General features: G+C 40.4%; 1 protein-coding gene across 1 annotated transcript in view; it reads left to right on the forward strand.

The window, feature by feature from the left end:
* Positions 1-25,798, forward strand: part of ETFDH (electron transfer flavoprotein dehydrogenase) — a 1,111,536-nt gene that overhangs the window by 632,157 nt on the left and 453,581 nt on the right. Inside the window, exon 9 of the mRNA XM_044062047.1 lies at positions 20,099-20,242. Within this exon, the coding sequence (XP_043917982.1) occupies positions 20,099-20,242 (144 nt within the window). The remainder of the gene's footprint in view (positions 1-20,098; positions 20,243-25,798) is intronic.

Raw genomic sequence — 25,798 nt, forward strand, 5'->3', positions numbered from 1 at the left:
CGGCCGAGTCGGAGCCAAGGATCGGCTCCGAACCCACATGTAATAGATGGACTACATACATGGAACGTTATGGTGAGTACATAACTTCTTTTTTTACCTGTCTAAAAAGTAAATTTTTACTGGAGAGTCAAGATAGATTGAAAGGGGGTGATCACTTTTGTATTCCGGTACTATGGAATACAGTAGAATGGCCAATAAATTTAAATAGTTGAAGGGGAGTGATTTCACAAAATGATAATTTTGTGCTTACTCACACAAGCCAGTGAAAGCAGAGAGGAAATGAGATATATGGTCAAATTAACATAAGAGGCAGGCAACTAGAAAGACAGCGGTATTTAAGAACACAACAGTGACGGGGGGGGGGGGGTTGCTGCCTGAGTCACAAGAGACAGAGCTGTGGTGTCTTTTGAAGTTTTAATATGCAGTTAAAATCAGAACACAAGCAAAACACAAGGTAAAGAAAACAAATCACAGCACTCAAAATATAAAAAGGCAGTAAACTAATACAACAAATAAAAAGCAAGCCAACCTTTCCCAGTGCAATAGTACTTAAAATGAAAAAATGCCTTTCTTCAATCGATCCTAAATAAATGTTTGCAGGTTCTAAACAGGATATGTAATTGTAACATTTGTTACTCAGACTGCCTTTACTTTATGTTTTGATGCTGGTATCTGACTATCTGAAGTAACTTTTAATACAGACCTAGTGGCTCCAGTGTCCACCAGGAAAGGATTTTTTTTTTAAATTTATTTCTACCTTAACATAGGATCCCTTTTGATGTGTTGGCAGTAGAGGATTAATATTTATTTCTGTTTTATTATTCTGACATAGTCAGTACGGTGATTCCTGACTCCTTCCAATTTGAGGAGGTATGGAGGAAGTGCAGCATTGTTATAATTTGGCTGCCATTCAGTCCAGGTCTCTTGGATTTTTCTGCATGCCCTTGTATGGGCATTCTCCTCTTCACTGTCCTGCTTCTCCACAATTGAAGTAAGATCCATCAGATGAGGCAGGAGGGGCACTGCCAGCTCATTGTTGCCAACCAGCTGCACCTTGTTTCCCTCAACCAGTACTCTTACTAAATCCTCTAGCAATTTCTATCCTCCTTCCACTGCCTCTGCTTCGCCCCTTGGGGCTTTTAATTGCCTTATTTGCAAAATTAACAGCTTATCCTCAGTATCCTTTCTCAGTTTTTCCTGGTACTCAGTATGGTGATTTGCAGCACTTGGTAAGGACTCCAAGTCCTTTCCATGCTAGTCTATAAGCACTTGCTTTATTTGATTTTGCACAGGGGCTTGCAGACCTTGCACAGAAGCAGCTGCAATAGCTGGCTTACCTTATTTTTCTGGATTTGGTATTTCTGAATATCTAGCAAACACTGCTTTAAGATGACTCAATCTGTAGTGGTTTCTCCTTTATTTTGCTTACATGCCTGCATCTTAAACCAGTCTGTCCTACCTTCACACACTTCTGGAATTTTATTTAACAATGCTGTCCTTTTGTCTGTTAGTGTATTCCCTGTGAGAGTAAACTCTGTTATTTCAGCCTTTTGAAGTAAATATTTTCTCACTTATCTGAACCAACTGGTTTAAATCTATCGAAGTAGGGTTATAACATTCTATTATAGGTTTTAATTCCTCTTTAAACCTTAATGGATCTTCTCTAATATTTGGAAAACATTTGGACATGGTATGCAAATCAGCAGGGGTCCAAGGGAGATGAACAAGCTCTCTCTTATTAGCCCCCAGTATTTCGCTTAAGAGGTGCCAAAAGATCCTCTCCAGAGGCAAAACCCTTTTGTCCTACCCTGTTGTGTGAGGATGTATGATGGGCTGTGGGTGTATCAAATGCTAGTGTTCCTGTTGGAGAGGTTGAGGGTTGTTGGAGGTGAGAAGGAGAAGAAGAAGAACCTTTTCAGACAGCAGATGCCTGTTCTGAAGATGAGGGTTGAACAGGTGAACTAGGTTGTGATATAACAGTACCGCACTGACCTGGTGTCCACTGGACAGTTGTCTGAAATGCAGGGGTCTAAGAAATAGCAGAATCTTGTACAGGACCACCCATACTGGTAAATATGGGGGTGGGGATACAGTAGCTACTGGAGGATCATCATCCACTTCTGAAGTCTTTGTTTTTTGGCCATCCCCAGTTTCTTCCAAACCTGCTAACACAGGGTAAAGGGATCCCTTCTTACTGGTATGTACTGCCTTCTTGATCTCTTTTGCCTGTTGTAGCAACTGTTTATTTGTATCCAATAATTATCCTAATGCTGATTCCTTTTCCCTTTTAAGGGCTTCAGTATACCAAGAATAAAATACTGACCATTGTTCCCCACTTACCTTGCTTTTTTCCAAAATACCCTTCAAATTCTCTGATTTATTCTTATCATAAGTTCCATTTAATGGAAATACTTCACCAGTGCAATTTTTAGTAAATTGAAACCACTCATTCTCATTCAAATACCTTTAACTTTCCTTTCCATAGTTATGATACATAAAATATGCAGGTGTTCCCTTTACAGGAGTTTGATCCTGCCTGCTTAACTTTGTTCCCATTTTCCCTATTAAGACTTACCTTGTAAATTCTGGATCCTGGTAATTCAGAAAAGACAAATGACTACATCAATTCACACACCATTCAGGGAGGAAAGAATAGGGATTTTGTCATTGTACAGTGACAGAGGAAAGGTTTTGATCAGCCTTTTCCCACAGCACCCCCCCTTGCTTTCGTCCCATCATGAGCTCAAATTTTACAGCTCCAGTATTGCGATCAGGATAATGGGGTGGATAGATACTGTGTACAGAACTGACCACTCTTTTGGACCCTGTGAGGGTACTTTTACACAGTCACACCTACATCCCAACCAGGGTTGCCAGATTTCCGACTGGCCGGGTAGGGACAAAATGAGGACCAAAAAAAAAAAAAAAGTCTTAAGGTCTTTGAACACGGAGCTACTTCTGTTTAATACGGAACATCAAGCAGTTCCACATTAAACACAAGTAGCTCCGTGTTTATCAATTTCAAAAAACGGAGTTGTGTTTTATGTGGAACTGCCTGATGTTCCGCATTAAACACAAGCAGCTCCGTGTTTCGCGGTTTTTGATTGGCCCGTATGCCGGTATACGAGCCAATCAAAAAACTCGAAAAACAGAGCTGTGTTTAATGTGGAACTGCCTGATGTTCCACATTAAACACAAGCAGCTCCGTGTTTAGTGATTTTTGATTGGCCCGTATGACAGTATACAGGCCAATCAAAGAAAAAAAAGTTGAGGGCTGTTTCACCGGGATTTAAACCAGCAGTGCAGGACACGGGATTGGGCTGCTGATCCCGGGACAATCCCGCTCAAATAGGGACGTCTGGCAACCCTGATCCTAACATGCTACGGGTTCATTAACTTGATTACCAGCACATCCACACCTGTGTCCCAACATGCTGTAGGGTCATGAAATTGGTTTATCCATGCACACACCTACATCCCAGCATATGATATAGGCTCATGAACTTCATTTATCCACACACATCTATGACCCAGCATGCTACAGGCTCATGAACTTGATTTATTCACACACACACACACACACACACACACACACACACACACACACACACACACACCTATGTCCCAGCATGCTGTAGGCTCATGAACTTGATTAATCCACTTTACTAGGACATAACTTATGGTTTATAATCTGATATTGCAGACATCTCCTCAGTTGGTGTGAGATTGGATGTATTCTTCCTTTTGTTGATTTTTTGGCATTTTTGTCCCAGGTTTCCGTGCTTGGGGACATGCCTTGACATAATGTGCAACACTAGGAAAGCATGTCTAACCTTTGAGCTCATCAGTTATATTCTGCTGCTTGCATGGTTCAGATCTTTTTTTCAGCCAATCACTCTCCACCAGACTGTAGCCAGTTATTCTTTATCATATTGTCTCGCATGGTTCAGATCTTGATCCTGATTTACATTGTGCTTTTGGGGCCAATAAGTAATGAGCAAATACTTGCACCAGTGTTCACTGCTTGGAGAAGGACATGATATAAAGAAGAGCCATATGTGCCAGCAGTTCAGCATGACCCACCTCATTAATATAGGAAGGAGAGGCTGCTGGCCTAGTTCAATACTTGGAGAATGGAGATTTGCAGGAGGATCCGATGCACAGACAAGACCTTTGCCAGAACACCACCAAAAGGCTATGGAAACAGACCTTGGTCCATGCCCTCCTGTATGTAGTTGTTTATGGAAACAGCTGTTCTCTCTCAGCTTATTACTAAATCACCCCCAGCTAGTGAGGGCTAATGGCAGTTGATGGAATGACATTTCCGCCTATTGATGTAGTCCTGTCCATGGGCACTGGTTGGTACATTTATTGCTTCATGGGTGCAATGTGTGCCTCCTAGCACTTTAGGGTGGTGGTTGATATTGTCAAAGTCACATGTGGTGATCGCTGTATCTCGTGCCGTATTGAGAAAGCAGATATGCTCATCTATATGTGGTAACAATGTGTTGAGGAATGTCTTGAGTATTCTGCTGTCTGATATCTGAGGTGTATACAGTGTGAACACAGCTTGCCTCTCAAAGGTCAGTGTAGCTAGTATCATGACAACTGCACATATCTTGATATTCACAGATATAGGAAGTCAACATATTCCTCTAGTTTCACTGTGTAGGCAATGCAGATGATCCAGCTCCTGTATGATGTCTCTGTCCACACAAAACTAATCCCATAGCTATTGATTAGTTAGCTAATGGAAGGTTATTCTGTGCCGGTATGCTTTTGCTAACACTTAAAGCCACATTATGCATCTGAGAGACTGCCTGTCAAGCCTAGTAGATGCTGCTTGTACTGTAATTGCCACTTCTGCTAAATTGTTTGCCTATACAACACTGCATTTTCCAGCATGCTTTTTGCTTTTGTACGCAAATGCAACTACCTACACCACTTCTCAGCTGATGATTATAAATAGCAATCTGTTTTCCCCTGTCCTCATTTGCATGTCATTATGCATTCATTCAATTATGTTTCTTCATTTTCATGTTATTATACGGTCATTTGTGTACCTCTTTTTCTGCAGCTTATAGGTTCTTGACCCATAGTGCTATATGGTTCTGTGAACTGCTATCTAGCTCTGCATTCTGAATTTCAATGCAGGAATGCACTGCAAAGTTCGCAAACTGACTTGTGAATAGCACCCCTCAACCAGTGAGTTACTACAAATGACTTTCTGAGCATGGTAAATGCATTAAAAATCAAAGTTTAAAATCTGTAAATTCTCCTAATATTTTATGATGGTTTTAAGGTATTGATTATTAGCTGTAAGTTTCTGACATGTTTTCTTCCATGTGGGACCATTCATGCTTTTTATTATTACAGATCTTCTTAAAGCATAAGTCTGTCAGATATTCCCAAAGATAAGCAACCTGTGTTGGCATAGAGAGATAGAGCCCTGAGTATGACTCAGGTGTGACCCAAGTTCGATTAATGACTCGGACACCTCATGGAGCAGGTGCAGGGGAGGAGATGAATAATGAGGCTTTGCCTGCTTGCCTCCTGGTGGTAGTCGTTGGGTATGGGGTTGTGTCCAGACACACACTCTGTGGTTGAATCCTTGGTGCAGAGTGGGAATCACACAAGACATTGCTGTCTACAAGGGGGGAATCATGGGTAACTGATCATGTCACACACACAAGCATGGAAATATATTGCAAAGGTCCATTGCTTGCCAACCCCTTACATATGAATGGGCTTGCATATGGGAAGATAAGACTTGGTTAAAAACCCTGATCTCCCAGCATGTGAAAGACCAGGCAAAAATAAATATTCTGGGTGCTATATTGAATCTATATTTGATGTAATTGAATGCTGTGTTTTACAGATATTAGTGAAGTTCAGCATCATGCAGTGCTAGCAATGAAATGACAAACTGTAGTCATTATAACACTTTCCTTTGAGATGTAATACTTAATATTTTTTGAGCTAGCTGTATCTGCTGTTACTTGATATGGAGCCAGATGAGCACCATCTTATCTGTTTATTGAATCAAAGGATTTCACTAGGTCCTTGCAGACTATATGAACTTTTAAGTATTGATCCACTGGAGCTGAGACACTTTCACCACATGCAACAAAGCTCGGAAAACATACTCGGCTTCTCATGACTCTATATTGTTCTTGACCTAGTGTTACTTAGCTTTTAGTTTAGACTGCATTATTTTTGCTTGGAAATATCTCCTGGAATATTGTTTGGTCCCTAATCTGTGAAAGAATATATCTTCCTGTGATGTTTGTGTTGGTACTCTTTTACTATTTTATTCATTTTTTTTTTCTCTGTGTCTCTTGAATCAAGAGTTAGACTGGTTGGAAAATGGTTAAAGTTTGTCCCTTTAACTCTGAAGGATTTCCTACAGTTGTCATTATGCTACATTTGATTTTACCCTTGAACTGTTTATGTTGTTACAGAAGAAAACTATGTATGTATTTTTACCTTGGTCACTAATTCTTCCTCATATTTACTCTTAGCTGTTTTTAGTTTCAGTTTGACATCATAGATATTTAAAGGTTTTCATCAGTAGAATATATTTCTTTTTGCTTGTTATGTAATTTTATGTTATCATTCCGTAATAGCAGCTATTCATTCATTTACTCCCTTTTTATTTGGTCCACTAAGGGGCTTGATAGTTCTGGATACAAATTAAAATATGCTTTTCCAGGGCTTTGTTGTTCACTTTTGGTTGCTGACCAATCCTGAATTGCATTTTCATCCACAGCTGATTGAGTATGTAATCAGCTGAGCACAGATGTTCTTCGTGTTTCACTGTTGCAGTCATCACATTTGGGTTATCTGCTTGCAGTAGCCCTCAGTCGGCCTGATTATCAAAGTCTTGAGTCCTGCATCGGTTGCTGTCTCATCTTCTATGACGTCAGGTAGTCAGGGGTATAAAGCATGCAGCCGAAGCCATTACTTCAGTCTTTCTTACCGTGCAGTGCCCAAAGTAGAAGCAGTTCGCAAGTGCCGGTCAGTCGACTCCTGAAATTTTCGTTTTCGAGTTTCAGAACCGAAGTCTTCAACTAAAGCTAAGTACCCCATTGGGGAAACTTTTTCTTGCTCTAAACCAATGTCAGTAAAAGTCAATAATTGTATTTCTTGTGGAAAGCAAATACCTCATAAAGATTTTCATTCGTACTGTATTCCTTGCCTAGGCCCTGACCATGACGTACCTCGTTGTCGGTTTTGTGCCTTATTTAAACGACAAACTATTCATCGTCGGTATATTTACGCTTCTAAATATTTTGGTACTCAGTTCAGTTATCCAGATATGGCTTTGGTAAGCCACCTGACTACCGACATTCCGAAAAAATACAAAGATAAAGACAGAGACAGGCCGCCTAGGTCCAAAGCTGCCGACGACGTTTCTCCTAAGTTAGTCGCCAGTTCGCCGGTACTGAGTGAGGAGTTTCGCAGCCCTTGATACCTGCTACTTCAGATTCGCAAGCCTCTACTGAACCCCATTCGGAGTCCGGTATGCCGCAAGATGCTTCAACTGTGGAACCTGCGGATGTCTCTACCTTGGATGGGTCTGGAGCCGCTCTGCAGGCACCAGCTTCTGAGGGTGTATTCAGGCCTACTGACTTGCATATTAAACCAACAACATCTTCTTCTTCAAGGTCTAAAACTTGATCCATGCCTAGAAAACATACGCCCAGACCGCATGGTCAGGCCTCTATGTCTAAAAAACAGATGATAAGAATGGCTGAAGTCCTTATTACTTTAATCAGGGGAAGCCAGCCTTCTCCCTCTAAGAGACCTAGGACTGAATTTCCTTATGATTCTTCTGATCAGGATTCTGAAATTTCTGTTTCCTCTAATGAACAGGATTTACCCTTATCTACCTATGAGGATTCTGGTGCAGAGGAATCTATTCCCTCTGCTTCCCCTCCAGAGGATTTCTCTTTTGGTGAAACCTTGCATACTCCTAGGGAGCATTTTCACGTGGAAAGCCAGGATTACTCTGATTCTAAAAAGAGGCTTAGGGATTTCTTACTTCTGCCCCAACACAGGCCTATAGCTATCCCCCCTGTACTGGACATTGTCGATGATGCCTTTTCGGAATCTAGCTTGGCCCCTGACTCCTTACCTCCTGCTCCCAGAAAACCAGATCGATATTACAGGGTTCCTGACTCTCACAAGTTCCTCTTTAAATATCCTACTGCGGATCCTGAGACCATTTCACAGGGACCCAAGGGCATTAAGGCTACTACTGCCAAAAATCCGACCCCCTTTGATAGAGATTCCAGGGTGCTGGATAGATGGGGTAAGAAGGTATACACTTCTGCAACCTTGGCCATTAGGGCCCTAAACTGCCAGTTTCATATGTTAAAGTATCAACAGCATATTATTGGATTGCTTAAACAGAAAATGATGTTGATTCCTGACTGTGCTGAAAGTAAGCATTTACAGGATTTAATGCATTCTGCTGAACAAGTTGGAAAACACACTTTGCAATGTGGTTTTGACTCACTAGAGGCATCTTGCAGGGCTGCTGTTACTGGGTCTGTACTTAGAAGGCATGCTTGGCTTAAGGAGCAATCTTTGCCAGATCATGTTAAAGCTAAATTGCTGGATGCTCCCTTACATCAGGACCGCCTGTTTGGCAACAAAGCAGAAGAAGTACTTAAAAAGATGGAGGAAAAAGATAAATCTATGCAAACTGTTAAAGATTTCCTGCAAGTACAGCCTCCAAGATTTAGTAGGCATTGGTCCTCTAAGAATTGGTCCTTTCCTGCCTCTTCTAGGCCTTCTCAGTCCAAACCCAGAATCAGCAGAACACTCAGGCTTCAGTCCCAAGGTACGCACAGGACTAAGCAGTGGGGGGCTCCCACTTCCAAAGCAGGGAGTAATAAGACTCCCCCTTATGGTAAACTGTCTCAATGACTTAACTTTAAAACTTCCAAGCCTTTCTCAACTGACTGCTCCGTTAGGGGGAAAGATTGCTCTGCAGGCAAAAAACTGGGAACTCATTACCCAGGACAAATGGGTTTTAAATATAGTTTCCCATGGATACAGATTCCACTTCGACACTTTACCAACCCCAAACGGTTGGCCAGATCTACCCCTAAATCAGTGGGCAGAGGCTCAAAAGCAAGTTCTTTCTCTCTTAAGTATAAGGGTTATTCAAACTGTCCCAGAAGAGGAAAGGGGACATGATTTCTACTCAAGACTTTTTCTGGTGCCCAGAAAAGACAACTCCTGGCGTCCTATCCTGGATCTCTCTATCCTAAACACTTTTTTGGTGATCCCAGAATTCAAGATACTAACTCTTCACCAGTCGCTTCCTATGCTAGACAAGGATACCTGGTTGGCAACACCGGATTTAAAGGAAGCCTACCTGCACATCCCAATCAGGGAATCTTGCAGAAGATACCTCCACTTCAAAGCAGGCTTCATGCACTATCAGTTCTCTGCACTGCCCTTTGGCTTATCTACTGCACCTAGGGTATTCACAAAGTGCCTAGCTACAGTCATTGCATTTTGCAGGCAAAGAAATATTGAAATATACCCATACCTGGATGATTGCCAAGCAGAAAACCAGGACATACTATTGAATCATCTGGCGTTTGTACAAAAAGTGCCAACTTCTGTGGGGTACACCATAAATGAAAAGAAATCACATCTGGTACCCTGCCAACAAATTGTATTTCTGGGAGCAAGCTTGACCACAACTTCCCAGATGGCTTTCCTCACTTCAGAGAAACAAGTTCATTTGACACCTTACTTCAAACTAATGGCCACAAAGACCCTGCTATCTGCAAGACAAATACTGCAAGCCTTAGAGTTCATGGCCTCCTGCATTCTCCTAATTCCATGTGCAAGACTGCATATGAGGAAACTACAGTGGTATCTAAAAAGCCTATGGTGTCAACATTCTCAGGATCTAGAAACAATGATTCCTATCATACCGTACCTAGTGGGCAGAGGCCTGCCACCAAAACAAGGGACTGCCATTCACTCTACCCTCTGCCACCCAAACCCTAACAACAGACGCATCAGACTATGCATGGGGGGCTCACTTGGCAGGGAGGTGCATTCAGGGCAAATGGAACACAAGTCAAATGCACCTGCATATCAGTCAAATAGAAATGTTAGCTGTACAGAATGTTCTGACAGCCTTCAAGGACCACATTCTTCCAGGTCAATTAATGGTAAAGACGGACAACACCACTGTTATGTGGTACATAAACAAGCAGGGGGGAACCCACTCATACCCTTTCTGCAGACTAGCCATGGCTCTGTGGAACACAGCGTTGAGCTACCAAGTGCACCTACAGGCTCAATTCCTGCCAGGAAAGCTTAATACACTGTCAGACAATCTAAGTAGAAATCTCATGGACCCACACGAATGAAAACTGGAACCAAAGACATTCAACATGTTGATAAACAAATGGGGGAGCCCAGCGATAGACCTGTTTGCCTCCCCCGAGAACTACCAATTGGACAAATTCTGCACAAGGACTCCCCACAAACAAGCTTGAAAAGTGGATGCCCTGTCCTTCACCTGGAAAAATCTATCAGTTTATGCCTTTCCTCCTCTGCCTCTCCTCTCCAAGGTACTACTAAAGATCAAACAGGATAAAGCAAGGACGATACTGATTGCACCAGTCTGGCCACGCCAACACTGGTACCCCCTCTTGCGCAGTGTGTCACTGCTGGCACCATGGCACCTGCCTCAGACCCCTACCCTGCTGTCCCAGCAGAAGGACTAGATTCTGCACCCTCAGCTTCAAACCCTGAACCTGGCAGCCTGGCTAATTTACCTGATCTCTCCGTTACCATCCCTCAGTAAGCAAGTGTTGGATGTCATTCTGGAGGCAAGGAGGCCTAATACTAGAAAATGTTATGCTGAAAAATGGAAAAGATTCTGTTCCTGGAACCAAACTCAGAGGATGAGCACAGCAGTGTCCAATTTTCCTCAGATTCTTCAATACTTAACTGAGATGCTTCACAAGGGCCTTTCCTTTTCCTCCATCAAAATTCATGCCTCAGCAATTTCAGCTCATTACAACACAGAACCACCCCTCTTATGTCATCCACTGCTCATAGCAGTTCCTCAGAGGGGCCAAAAAATTAAGACAACCCAGGAGAGCCCCTACTCCAGCCTGGGACTTTAACTTTGTATTGGAAAAACTTACTCTACCTCCTTTTGAGCCAGCAGCAAATGCAGAGTTGAAATTCCTTTCTTGGAAGACAGCCTTCCTTTTAGCCATCACTTCAGCGAGAAGGGTGTCTGAATTACAGGCCCTTATGGCAGTGGAACCTTTAATCATCTTTCATGCGGACAGGGTGTCCCTCAGGACCAATCCCTCCTTCATGCCCAAGGTAGTATCCAGTGTGGCTCTTAATCAGTCCATTCATTTGCCAACCTTCTTTTTTAATCCACAGAACAAAGGGGAATGGATACTACACTCCTTAGATGTGCACAGACAACTTCGATTTTACTTGGACAGGACTAAACTTCTCAGGAAATCTGAACAGCTGCTGGTGGCATTTGCTGCAGGCAGAGGGGAAGGCCATTTCAAAGCAAACCATTTCTAAATGGATAGGCCATTGCATTCATTTCTGCTTTAAGCACCATGGAAAACCTATCCCACAGGGGATAAGACCACATTCTTCTAGGGCTGCATCTACCTCTACAGTCTTTCTCAGAGGTGTCCCTACCAGGGACATCCTAGAAGCTGCTACCTGGAGTTCTGTACATACTTTCACCAAGCATTACCATTTGCCGATTTTCTCTAAATCCAGAGCTGGTTTTGCCACTGCAGTCTTGCAGGGCCTTATAGCTGGTCCTAATGCTATCTAAATTCCTCCTCCCGTCCTTAGCTTTGGGAATCTACCCAGATGTGATGACTGCAACAGTGAAACACGAAGAACATAAGTACAGTTGTGTACACTTACCATAAATGTAGATGTTCGAGTGTATTCACTGTTGCAGTCCTGGTTACCCTCCATCCAGCCCCCTGACTTTTTTTGGCTATACCTCTATTCTTTTTTACTATGCTTAAAAGCTTTTTGGTGTATTTGCTTTTGTGTTGGAGGTATAACCTTGTATATATATATATATATATATATATATATATATATATATATATATATATATATATATATATATATATATATTTGCTTCCCATTGGGGGTGGGGGGGGGGGCACCTGACATCTGGGGCAAGAAAAACTGATGTAATGGTGTCGGCTGTATGCTTTATACCCCTGACTGCCTGACGTCATGGAAGATGAGACAGCAACCAACGCAGGACCCAACACTTTGATTATCAGGCCAACTGAGGGCTACTGCAAGCAGATAACCCAAATGTGATGACTGCAACAGTGAATACACTCGAACATCTAAATTTATGGTAAGTGTACACAACTGTTCTTTCAGCATTATAAGTACTGAGCTCCAGAGACAGTCTTTGTACATGCAACACATTTTTGAAACTGTCTTTTTGCAGAGATCAGTGGTATTCGTTTTTTTTTTTTTGAAATAATAAAGCAGCTACTCCTTTAGTTTCTTGGACTGTGCCTGGTACCAGTTTAGGACATTTTTCTTGGTTGTAGCCAAAAAAAAAAAAAACTCACTGAAGGGAAAAAGATCAGGTCTATATCATGTAATTGAAAGTTCAACTCAGCAAACCTCTGTTCGGTGAACTGAAAATAGCAAGCATTCACGTAAGTGAGTGCTCACATCAGCGAATGTTTTACACAGGGAAAGGAATTAGTTGGCCAACAACAGGAAATTTGCCCTTTTCCCCAATGTAGTGCAATCTTGGAGTTGGTATATATAGGTAGTGGTGTGGGGGGGGAGCCCCCCACATTGGATGGTGTGGGTTTGACATACTGAGCTGTGTGTGATGGTTGCAATGTTGGTCAACTAATTCTATTCCCTGTTTAAGATATTTGCTGATGTGAACATTTGCTGTTTTCAGTTCGATGAACGGAGGTTCGCTGTGTTGAACCTTTGATGATATGATATAGACTCCAAAAGATCACCTGAAATATTTCATCTTTTTTTTCTTGCAGTTGGATTTTGTGATTGTAAACAATTTTACCACTATTTGTGGTGCTTCTGGCTTTTAACTATATTCTTTTTCATCACTTTTCTCGGCAAGTCAGAGAGAGATTAGTACAGCCTGGTATTGTGCTATATTGATGGTAGTAGTGACTTTTACACATTTGGTCTACCTTTAATCTGACCCTGTGCTTGGTGTGTAATTGTAATGATACTGGTGCAGTACCTCTGCATATGTGTCTATGCGCATGCCATTCACTTTGAATTATCTGCCTATGCAGTTTTGGCTAGGCTTATATAGGCCCTAGGGTCAATAGCCTAGTACCTACCTATGAACCTATGCCTAACCCTCACTTTTTGTCTGCTTGAGCTAATGCCCTTAGCCCCTACCATGGATTGTAACCATACAGGAAGCCTGTGCTTCCCCAAGGATGGGGTGAGCAAACATTTAAATTGCTGATTCCCACCCTGCAGTGGCTCCTATGCAGCTCCAGCCCACTTCTTGTACCCAGGTCTAGTCAGTCCTTGTTTACCATGGAGCTAGATCATTTACTGTATGATGTTCTTTGTGTTTCACTGTTGCAGTCCTGACTTGTGGGGATTTCCTGCTGTGGAAGCACTTGGCAAACATCTACATTTATGGTAAGTGTCCACAACTGTACTTTTTAGGCTATAGGAGGACTATACAAAAGCTTTTTTTGTGTAGGTTTCAGTCGCGTAGTACAGAAAAAAAAATGTCATTATTTAAATTTAAATACTGTAAGTCTGAATTATTTCCATTAAAATACCATTGTTTGGCTATTTCTTTCAAATGAAATCACTAGAGAATGTTTTGGCTTAATGCCCTTCATTTGAGAATTTGCATTTTTTCAAATCCAGAAATTATCCTATGTTCTAGACTTGAGCACAGCATTTCAAATCTGAAGAAATTATCTTCTAAAGCTTCAGAGATAGTCTTTGCTGTATAATTTGAATATGATAAATTAGATTACTTCCTTTTAAGGAAGAATTCTAACATATTTTTTTCTTGCAGTTCTTTCAGTAAATAAACACAGCCTGGCTGTGAAGAAGAAAAGGTTACCCTCTCTTGTCCTTTATAAATCCCTCCCCTTCCATCCCAAGTTTAATGCTGCATATATGAAGGAAATAGTTGTGATAAAAAGAATGTTCATTAGAAGTATTTTTCTGTTGTTACTTGGAAGGATCACCTTGCATTTAGTGGTAAAGCAATTTTGATGACATCTAAGGTTTCTCAGAAGAGATATTCTTACGTTATAGTCAAATTAATGATCTATTTAAAACTGTACAGAAGATAGATGTTTGTACTCCAGAGGTACTCCCTCCAGTTTTTTAAGAATACTGATAGTGGGTGTAGGGAGCCTAGAAAATGTGTTGATTGGCATGTAGCTCAGGTTGATAGGTCCTGTATTAAGTCAGCTAAGAAGCTTTTTTGTGACACTCCTATAGTGTGGTGAAGACAGTACACTGTATGAAACTCTTGCTGTGAGAATTTTTACTTCTAATTTTGCTGCTGTCAGAGTACTTTTTTAATTTGCATAAACATCAGAATGAAATTATTCAGCATTTATAGGGTGCTTAGAATCGTAAGATGTTCAAGAAGAATTCCCAAAACCTTTTGAACTATTTGTTTACTTTTACATTTTCTCATTTTAATTATTGTTGCAATATTGCCATTTGAGTGAAAAATCCATGTGCTTAAACTATTTTTATAACTACTTTTTATTTTTTATTTCTGTGTCCCCCTCAGCGTAACCACAAAGCTTCCTTTCAGTACTGTCCCATTTTTTACACTGACCCAGTGTTCTAGAGGCTATCTATCAGCTAGAGAGAGTTAGGAGGATTCTGAATGCTTCTAACACCCTTCTCTGTTAGATGGAAAGCATGGTACAGTGTCTGCTACTCTTGACCATTGTGAATATCGACTTCACACATCCATTATTAAGTCCAAGTCCTACAGTCCTTGATAGGCTGTCTTTACTCACATTCTTTGTCTGACAGCTACACTTCTGGTCCTTCTCTAGAAAGAGCTTCTGAAGCTGTATTCTACCAGCACCATACACCTAGGAAGGAGGAATCGGCAGTGTCTGCTTACACCCATCCGTCACCTGCTGGTTTCTCCATCAGCTGAGCTACTAACTTAATCCAACTTGTTTGTGGCGTAGTCATTGCTAAAACCTCTGTATCATGGAGCCAAGTTACTAAGGTTACTTGTGATTGAAATGCTTAAAATGAAAATTCTCCCAACTCCCACCACTTTAACTTGATATAATTTCTTCAAGATCATAGCTCCTTACCGGTAGGTAATCTGAGGATGCATAGACAACATTTAGAACAGTGTTTCCCTTTGCCACATCTTAACTGCAGGTGAAATTTAGCATGCTGCACTTTGTCAGTCTAATGAATTTATGAGATTTATAACCTGATCCCAGTGCTGCCTAACCTCATCTGTCTTCATTGCTTTTGTTAATGTCTGCATTTCTGGAATTCACTTATCTGGCAAAGCAGCTTTTGATGTGCAACTCAGACATCTTCAAAGTGATCCAAACTTTCAGAATGTTTCACATCTCTTGTTTTTACAGTTCCATATCTCTTAAGATATGCTCTTAAGAGATTTCTGCATATGTTTCCAAGTGTTTACATTTAATCCTCACTGCCATTTCAGACAACTTTGCTCATCTGTTAAGGTTCCTTCCCCGACTGCGATTCCCCAGTCATAAATTACTGCACCACATTAGTGTTACCGGTGAACAGATTAACTATGTTTTATAATCGATGGATGATGGCTGTAATAAGAATGCTGAATAGCACAGGCCTCAGACTGTGTTGATGTGACACCCCATTCCTCACTGGTGTCTCTAACATTGTTATATTTCTTAACACCTATTTTCTCATCCCCATTCCTGTAAAACCAGTTTGCTGATATTATACATTTTCTTGTACTTCCTCTGAGCTTCTTCACCACACTCCTCTGTTTGCTAGCATTGTGGCAGACATCATCTACATGGTAAATTCAGTGTAGGTGCCATGTGTATAGAAAGTGGGCAGACTGAAAAGTCATTTGTTCTATAAACCTGTATTGGAAGCTTCTGTGACGCCTGTGCACTGGCCCAGTAATCAAGGAGCCTCAATCCCTACCACTAGCACCAGCGAGGGGTGTGCACATTGGGAAGGATAACAAGTACACACACAGTAAAGTACAATTTCCCTTAAGAGCACACAGAGATCACAGTCAGTCTGGGGCTGGTTTCCTCCCTTTCTCTCCAGATCCCCAATAAGACTCCCCACTGCCACAGCTATAAGGTCCAGTTCTCAGCCTAGTGGTCAAGCTAAAACCTCCAGCACCCTCTCTGTCTAACCAGTGCTTTGTGTCCCTGCCCAAGTAGCTGACACACACACACTTTAAGATATGAGTTATATACAAACACACGGACAATCCTGGGGAAGGCTGGCACAAGTTTTCCTGATACGCTCCTTTCTGCCCAGGCTATAAGGTAGTAATCCACTGCCACCGACCACTGTTTATCAGCTACTAATAAGGCCCTTACCAAAGGGTGTCCAATTTTACTGTGCAATGTTATTATCCAATTAGTAAGTGTGGTGAACAGTAAGACTGTTGGAGTGGCTTTGTACAGTATCACCAAATACATCCAAGTACTCTAGAGCTTAAATTATCTCTTCACAAAACAGCCACAGTTGAAAGGTTTAAAAATATTTAATAATAAATAATAAAAACACACGACAATACTTATTACTTCAACACAATGACATTACAGAGTTCAGAGATCACAGGAAACTTTTAAAATAATATTGTAGGATATTCTGACATAAATATAGAAAACAGCTAGACTGATCTTACTATTTCTATTTATCCTTAAGAGAAATGCTAAAGTCTAAGATCCTCCCTACATACAGAGCAAAAGCAGAGTGCTGGTGAGTTGATGTGTTCGGGTTCAGACAAAATTCAAAATGCTTAATACTCTCTCTCTCTCTCTCTCTCTCTCTCTGAGAAAGTCTTAAATTGATAACATAGTACTGCTGAGTCATTTCACATTACATCTTGACACTTCTCTGGTTCCTAGGCTAACAGAAACTCAAAATTTACATTTCTTTTTGTAGTCTTGCACCTGGCCAGGAAGCCACAGCAATAAAAGGCATTTTTACATGTAAGATCTAGTAATTAACTGTGTCTTAATAACAGTAAAAAAAAAAATTGCTAGCCCAGACAGCCTGTCTCCGTGCTTTGAAATCAAACACAGTTGTAATTCTTTACTTGACAGCTTTCTTCCAGCAGAGTGCACTGTAGTTACATTTTTGAAGTTCAACATTTAACAATTTTCTTACATTTAGTTTGCTTACATTTGAGAGAACAAGCCTGTGGATTATATTAATATTTACAATGACATAGAATTATCTACAAAATTTTATCTAGCTAGGCTTGGCAGCCTTCACAGTTTCTACAACCACATTTTGATTCAACTTCTCTGTAATGTGAAGTTTTTTTTTTTTTATCTTCAACCATTTTTAAATATTTTGGAATAAAGACATAAACATCAATAGTTGTTTATTGTCCACAGTTCATTCTAGCATTTAAAATATGTCTGATACTGAAAAGCAGATGTGCAAGAAAGCAGAAACCATAGTGAGTTTCAGGTGTGATGGCTGTTTTATGAACACAGGTGAACTCTCACCTCTTTTTACAAATAATGCATCCAGGTATAACTTTAAGAATGGTGAGTAAGGTTTTATGTATTTTGATTTTGACAGATTTGCTGCTCCATCCAGTTATATATGCAAATACCTAGTTAGATCTTTTCCTAGCTTAGGATCACAAGTTAACTACCTTGGAAAATAATTATGTTAACTGCAATGCAATGAAAGCGGAAAAGGCTAATACATTACTATACCTGGTAATGAGACTGGGTTTGTGTTCGCACATCAAAACAAAATTACAGTGAACGGCTAATAATCGAATGTTAAACAGAGAAACTTTAATGTATCAGAAAAGCTTAACAGTGAAAAATAATTTATCGAATGGCCATAGTTGGCCATCATCGTGAACATAACCAACCAAGGCAGGGGGCTCTGCCACCACGCACCCCCCAACTATATATATATATATATATATATATATATATATATATATATACCAACTCCAAGATCGCACTACAATGAGGAACAGGGTTTCTTCATGCATCATGGTATATATATATATATATATATATATATATATATATATATATATATATATATATATATATATATAGCAACAACAGTCCCAAAGGATGGAAGACTACAAAATCAGTCCAAGGCAGCGTTACAAGATTTCACAAGACAGCGTGGCAAAAAACGCTACTCACACTGTCCAAAACAAAGTAGCGAAATGTTGCAGATATCCCAATGATTCATAGAACAAATACCAGGAACTGTTCAAATAAAATAGCCACGAATTTATTAAAACACAAAACGTAAGCGCTTTCACAAAGAAAAACTTTGCTTCATCAGACGTTATAATTCAAAGACAGTCACTCACTATATATATCATATCCTGTAAAGACATCATATCCTGTTTCCACTTCGGATTTAAAACATCATATCCTGTGAAGACATCATATCCTGTTACCACTTCCTGTTATAAACATCATATCCTGTAGAAAACATCATACCCTATCTCCATATTGGATTTAGAAAAGCATGACATTAAACAAATACTAACACATCTAATGAATAAGCTAAAACTATACAACTATATAAAAAACATAAAACCATATAAACCTGTATAAAACATATTACTACATAATAAAAGCATATATGTAAAAAATATATAATAAGGATGTGTAATGTAAATATAAATGTATATGTGCATATACAATGGCAAAAACAGCCACTTGATTGTGGATAGTGAGAGTTTAATAACTACCTCAAGGGTCTCGCCTTTAAAATAGGTTTCAGGGGGACAGACTCATTAAGACCAGCACCCCTGTGTGCTGCCAAGCGGAGAATCCATCTCGTTTCCATCTCTTCAGTCAATGTTACAATATCCCCCCCCCCCCCGTATACTACTGTTCATGGCATGCAACATCTGAAATAAAAACTGATGATGTGTGCCATTGATCAACATATGTTTGGATATGGCACTATAGGACTCACCTCTAGAGAAAGCATACATATGGTCTCTAATCCCTTCTTTGAGTACATATATAGTGAGTGACTGTCTTTTGAATTATAACGTCTGATGAAGCAAAGCTTTTCTTTATGAAAGCGCTTACGTTTTGTGTTTTAATAAATTCGTGGCTATTTTATTTGAACAGTTCCTGGTATTTGTTCTATGAATCATTGGGATATCTGCAACATTTCGCTACTTTGTTTCAGACAGTGTGAGTAGCGTTTTTTGCCACGCTGTCTTGTGAAATCTTGTAACGCTGCCTTGGACTGATTTTGTGGTCTTCTATCCTTTGGGACTGTTGTTGCTATTAATTTTCCTGTCTTTTGGGCTTGGTTTGGTGATTCTCTCTCTCTCTCTCTCTCTCTCTCTCTGTCTATATCCAAGATCGCACTACAATGAGGAACAGGGTTTCTTCATGCATCATGGTACTTCCTGGTTGTTGGCTAGCTATGGCTATTCGGTGAATTATTTTTCTCTGTTAAACATGTTCAGTATATTAAACTTTAGCTTTTTAACATTTGATTATTAGCCGTTCGCTGTAATTTTTTCAACGCGCAAACATAGACCCAATGAGATTGTATCAGACATGGGTGATTCTTATGCTTATTTTTATGTTTTTATTTTATTTTATTTTTATTTTCATATTTTCCCATGTTGTCAGCACTGCACTGCACAGGAAAAGAGGTCAGTAAAGACTGGGTTCTCTCCTCCACATTCATGTTCGGGGTAAATGTAATATAGGTTTACTGATCATTGCATCTTGTATGTTCATCAGAGTGTTTAACTGAGTTATTAATGTGCAGATGACTGTTGTATGTATATTTACTCCTTTCCTTCTTCTTGGATTGGAAGGTTGGCCTAGACTATGAAAATCCTTTCCTGAGTCCATTTAAAGAATTTCAAAGATGGAAACACCATCCTTCTATTTCTCCAACTCTAGAAAACGGGAAAAGGATAGCATATGGAGCCAGGGCTCTAAATGAAGGTGGTTTTCAGGTATAATGGATTTTTTTTTAGTAAATTTCTTTTTGTAAATATTAATATGAATGAGCATGTACAATCTTTGTGTATGAGCCAAATTATCATGCGAAAATGCTGTATACTGTAAATAGTAAATGGAAATCTACTTGACTATGTGTGTCCAAGTATACAAGAAGCTTAACATTTTAGTTTGTGTATTTTTTCACAATCAGATATCCAGGCTTGTAGCTATTTACACTAGAGATTTGTATAGGCAGACTACTTGGTTACTGCCAAAACTAAACAAACACCCAATACTTCATTATTTAAGAAATTCACTACATTGGCAGCTTTTTCCCTTTTAACTACGTGCACAACAGAGGCAGCACAATATCTCTTCTATCTGAGAAACCAGCACCCAGCCTGCTTTATGTCCTTTGCTTTTCAAGTTGAAGTAGCACAAGTAATATATATGGAAGTGGATATATGTATAACATGATGTGCCCAAAGCCAAGAGCATGGTGTACACCTGTACAGTACACATATTCCTTAATGAGCCTGACAGCAAGTTCCAAAGATGAAAACAAATTGTAACACTTTTCCACATTAATTGAAAAAATGGTCCAAAAGTGGTCACCTCTTTTGATGGGTCTAGTGGTTAGGTTCTTGTTTTCTACCATTCGGAGTTCAGCAAACAACTAGATAATCTCCCATATTTAGAGGCATCTGTGAGCCATTCAAATGTAAACTATGAATTAGCATGCCAGATACACAAGTCTTTCGCTCAAAGTAATGGTTTATTTTTGTTGCTTACACAATGTGGATCATGAGCTTTTCTGTCTCCTATGAAGTTCTGCATTTTCATGCCTGATACAGAATTTGCATCCACCAAATAAGATACCAAGACTGGCATTCCTGTCTTAGAATGGGGTGTGCTGAAAATAATGCCCACATAAATGTCAGTGTTTCAATCCTGCACCTCATAGACTCCACTTAGAAAAACTATTAGCCTTTCTAGTGACTGCAAAATGACAATGGTTGAGTTACCTGGGGACCAGTAGGGTGTGAGGCGTACACCGTGCATTCCTAAACATAGGTCAGAGCATTGCCACAAGGACAGTCACTCAGCGAGCAGGTCATAACCTAGACCTTTTCAGTCTGTCGAGGTGCTGTATATATCTTTCACTAGCAAGGCAGTCCTCTGTCTCAGTGGAAGAAGTGAGATGACCAGGGAAGGAGAGCCCCTGACTGTTATTTTTGGGTGTGGGCAACCCAGGCTGATGGTGCTACCCAGTGTCTGTTGGTAAGCTGGAACTTGAGGCAAACCAGTCTGTTTATGGGGAGTGTTTATTTGAGTTACCCAGTCAGAGACTGGTTAAACATAGGGCTGAGAACTTCCTCCCACAATCAGGCCTGTTTAGGCGGAGCCATCCTAGTTGAGGAGGCTCCACTGATTCATCCCAGACTAGGGCTTGCCTTATAGAATTAAGCATTAGAGAGAGAGTTGGTGTCTTGTTAGAACTTGAGTAGTAGGCATCACTCCACCTGCATCATTGTTGATTGGCTTTGATAGTGCACTGATTCCATGTTGCCTGACAAATGGCATTTCTCAGTCACATATTCTCCTTTACAAGATATTGTGCCCAATTTGACATTGTAGACAGTGGAGGATGTGGTTCTTCCTCTCGCTTAGGCTCCTTTGAAGATTAAATGAATCTGAAAACACTTGTCTCAGAGACCATAGCCAGCATTAGGCACCCACAGAGCCCCCCCTGAGGGCCCCCAAGCAGCAGTCTCCTCTGTTCATTCCTCATGGACGTCCGCTCAGTGTGGTGTCACTGCGCGATCACAAACCCTTTTTTTTTGATTGACTGCAGCTTTACAGACCAATCAGGTCCGCTTCAGTGAAGCAAGAGGCCTGATATGCCTGCAGCAGAAAACATCACAGAAGACTACAGGTTACATGTCTGGGTATGTCTATGTGGTTGCTAATGTGGGTATGTGGGTGTGTGTATATGCATGCATGCTCATGCCCTGGTATAGGGAAGGTCTTTGTATTCTTAGCTCCTGATAAATCTGTACGATTAACTGACTTCCAGGTAAGTGCCACTGTTTTTTTATTCAGTTCAGGAAGACTTGTTCCAGTTGTCAGTAATAGGCCTGAATGTGCAGCAAGAAATCAGTTAGGAGAATGCTGTTCTAGATGTGCATGCTCTTTCAGTTGATGCATATAAATTTGTACAATGCAATGATTTGTCATGGTCCTTGATTTTAAGAATTTATAGTTTTACTGAGTTTTTCTGTGTCTTTATTGCAAAGTTGCTATCTATTAAATTTTGTCAGAGGTTCACCATTTAATAGCTAAAATAATAAAAGAAAGGCTGTGGAGCAGGCAGGAAATAAAGGTAGGTATGTATCTTCCAAGTCAAACATGTAAATTCCCATTGTGTGCTGTAATCCTGTAGAATGTGTAATATTTTAAGGACTCGTGCCTGTAAACACCTTTTAAGTGCATTACACTAATACAGCTTTTAATGTAGGTAAAGTAATAGATGAATCCCACACCCAATCAGCCATTTCCCTGAAAACTTTACAATGTTTGCCTTGAGGGTATATTTCATTACCTGGACTTGTAGCTGTAGTCATATTAAGTGCTACATAATAAAACATATTTTATTCTGTAGGTAAGTTGTTGATGATCTACTATACTCAGTCAGTGCCTTTGATTATGTTATCCATGGCAGGAATGTTTCCTGCCCTAATCATTCTGTTCTATATACTTCATTCCATAATTTATTTGGCATTAGTTTACCAGGAAAGTCCGACTGGATCATAAAGTACTCATTTTCAGCAGAGGCCCAGGAAGAAAAGTTCCGATACATATAGTTAAGCTGCTGATTATTAGTAGGCTCAACAGATGTTATAAAAACAAAAAGTCATTCATAATTTACACATGGCTGATACGTAGTCATAGGAGTAAGAGATCATTTACATTCCGTAGTAATGTATACATTGCATAGAAATATTCAGTCAGAATTTGACATGGATGATCCATTATAATAGACCAAACGATAGGATATGCAAGAGGGTAGAGAGAATATGACATGCTCAGTAAGATGTGAGTAAAAAGATAAGAATAGAATAGTACTGATAATCGTGGTCAGGAAGTAGAGGAGAATGAAAGGATAAGAAAGTAACAAGGAGAATGAAAGGGAACAGTCAGTCTAGGATTTCGAATAAAACATGTAGAAAAGCATTTAACTGTATACTTTTACATTTTAGCATGAAAACTTAGTACTTTTCCCCCTAAAATGAATACTCACGTTAAAGAAAGACATCTGTCTGCACCAGTGGTGACCTAAGTTCAGGAGTAGACTTATGCAGCATCTGATGTCAGTTTGTCTTATTTCAGGGGAGACTTTAGGGGAACCTGATACCTTGGAAACCTCTGGGGTGACCAGCAGGCTTGCAGGACATTTGGTCAGCACAGACAGGGGATGATAATGATGTCTTAATGTCATTGCAATAAATATCCCTCAGGTAGGGGCTGTTGCTGATCACCAAGGAAATGATGGTTCCTATTTGCAGCTCCCCTTAGGTTCCCTCACTACATAGGTCAAAGGGTCAAGCCCATGGTACCTGTCAAGGGGCATTTGGGTGTCTTGTGGCTGTGTATGTAAATAGACCAGGCAGTACCACTGAAGCCTTAGTAGGGTTAAGGGAATAGGTTAATAAAAGAAAAACTTTAAAAAACTTAATGTGACTGAATTGCCTTTGAAGTTGGAAGTTGACAAGTTTGTGGAATTACTCAGCTCTAGCAACTTGGGAAGAAGAAGAAATAAGTGGAGTTGTAGGAGAATGGCAGCTCTTCACAGAGCATGTGTTAGGACCACAGAATAGATAATGAGCCCGAGCCAGGTATGGAAATAAGGTACATATGGAAAGCTGATGGGGGAATGCAGAAGTTCAGGAAGAAATCAAAAGGAAGGAGTAAAGGAAAAATATAGACTAGACTAAGAAAGCATACTGGTAGGCTAACAAAAAGGCTAAGGCAGTTGTAATAGCAAAGAATAGAGACAAAAACTCTAGCAGATTGCAAGGCAAAGACTGAAAGACAAAGAAGATAGTCACCCTTCATAAGGAATACCAACAAATACCTGCTCACCAGTCCACAGGGGATCAAAGGTAGTTGGAAGGAGTACTTCCAGCAGTTTTTGAATGAAGAAAACCCCACAGAAATTGTTCTGGCCCAGACACAGTCTATGATGGAAGAGGAGAGGGGCCCACCATAGAAGTAAGAACAGCACTAAGGAAATTTTAAGTCTAGGAAATCAGCATGCTGAGATGATGTCATGTCGTATGTGATCAAGATGTTGGATGAGTGAGGGGAGAAGTGGTCCTAACAGTTCTCATAGCAGTATGGAGAGAAAAGCATTTCCCAAATGACTGGAGAATAAGCATTCTACTGCCAGTGTACAAAGGGGATATTCAACTGTGGGCAGAATAGTGGTATCAAGCTCCTATCACACTACCTGAAAGTTCTGGTGAGTGTTTTGGATAAACGAATACACAGTGTAGTAAAACAGGAGTTCACCAGTTCAGATTCATATTAGGATGCTGCACAACCAACTCGATGCTTGCAGTGAGACACATGGTTGAGAACCTAGAGATGACGGAAGAGTCCAACTGGACATTTCTAAACAATGAGAAAGCATATGCTAAGGTGTGAAGAAAGCTGACTTGAACAGTCTTGTGATTGTTCAAAGCCCCAGAAACATTAGTAGTTAGTGCAAGCTAAGTTAAAGGACCCCATGACACAAGTACAAAAAGTGTTTGAGCTCACAGAGGGGTTCCCAGGGGAGTGGATTTGCAACATGGTTCAGCTCTGAGCCCCTTGCTTTTCTTACTGGTGATAAATTACATTAGCAAACAGGGAGGATAGCTCAGATTAACAAAGCTGCTGTATGCAGATGATGTGGAATACCAGGCAGACTCTGAACAAAAGCTTCATCAAAGTATAGGGGAATGGAATGCAAAATGAAATGCACACAACGCATATGAGTACAGACAAGACCGTTGTAATAGCAGCAAATGGGGGAAAGTAGAAGAAGCTAAAAATTGAGAGTGTAAATAGTGGGTCAGGTTTAAAGCTTCAAGTGTCTGACATCAAAATGAAGATAGCCCCTGACTTTCCTCACAATCACACATCAGGCATGTATACAGATGGCTGTCTTTGGGTGGCAGAGATGAGAAGTGAGGAGGCATGCTATGTATATGTATGAGAGCAGTTACTTAAAATACATGACTTTGGCCATTTGAACCAGATGGATGCACAGGAAGTGACTGTCTTTTGGAGTTGTAACTTTAAATGTCCTTTTGTGAGATGGGCCAACATAGCGTGGTACACAGGCCTATCAAATGTAAGAGCATTGTAGGTACGGGTCGTTATGTCCGTACCCCTCCTAAAATCTTGCAGCATGAACAAAGGGGTTGCTTAAGAGGGATGGCAATGACAGGTGATACTTAGACTGGAATTGCCGAGGAGGGCCCCCAACTTGACGTTTGCTGGGAGCCCCCAAAATGCTAAAACCG

Source organism: Protopterus annectens, chromosome 2.part1, assembly GCF_019279795.1.
Source record: "Protopterus annectens isolate FY-2018-M chromosome 2.part1, PAN1.0, whole genome shotgun sequence".
In the NCBI taxonomy this organism is placed as follows: Eukaryota; Metazoa; Chordata; order Ceratodontiformes; family Protopteridae; genus Protopterus; species Protopterus annectens.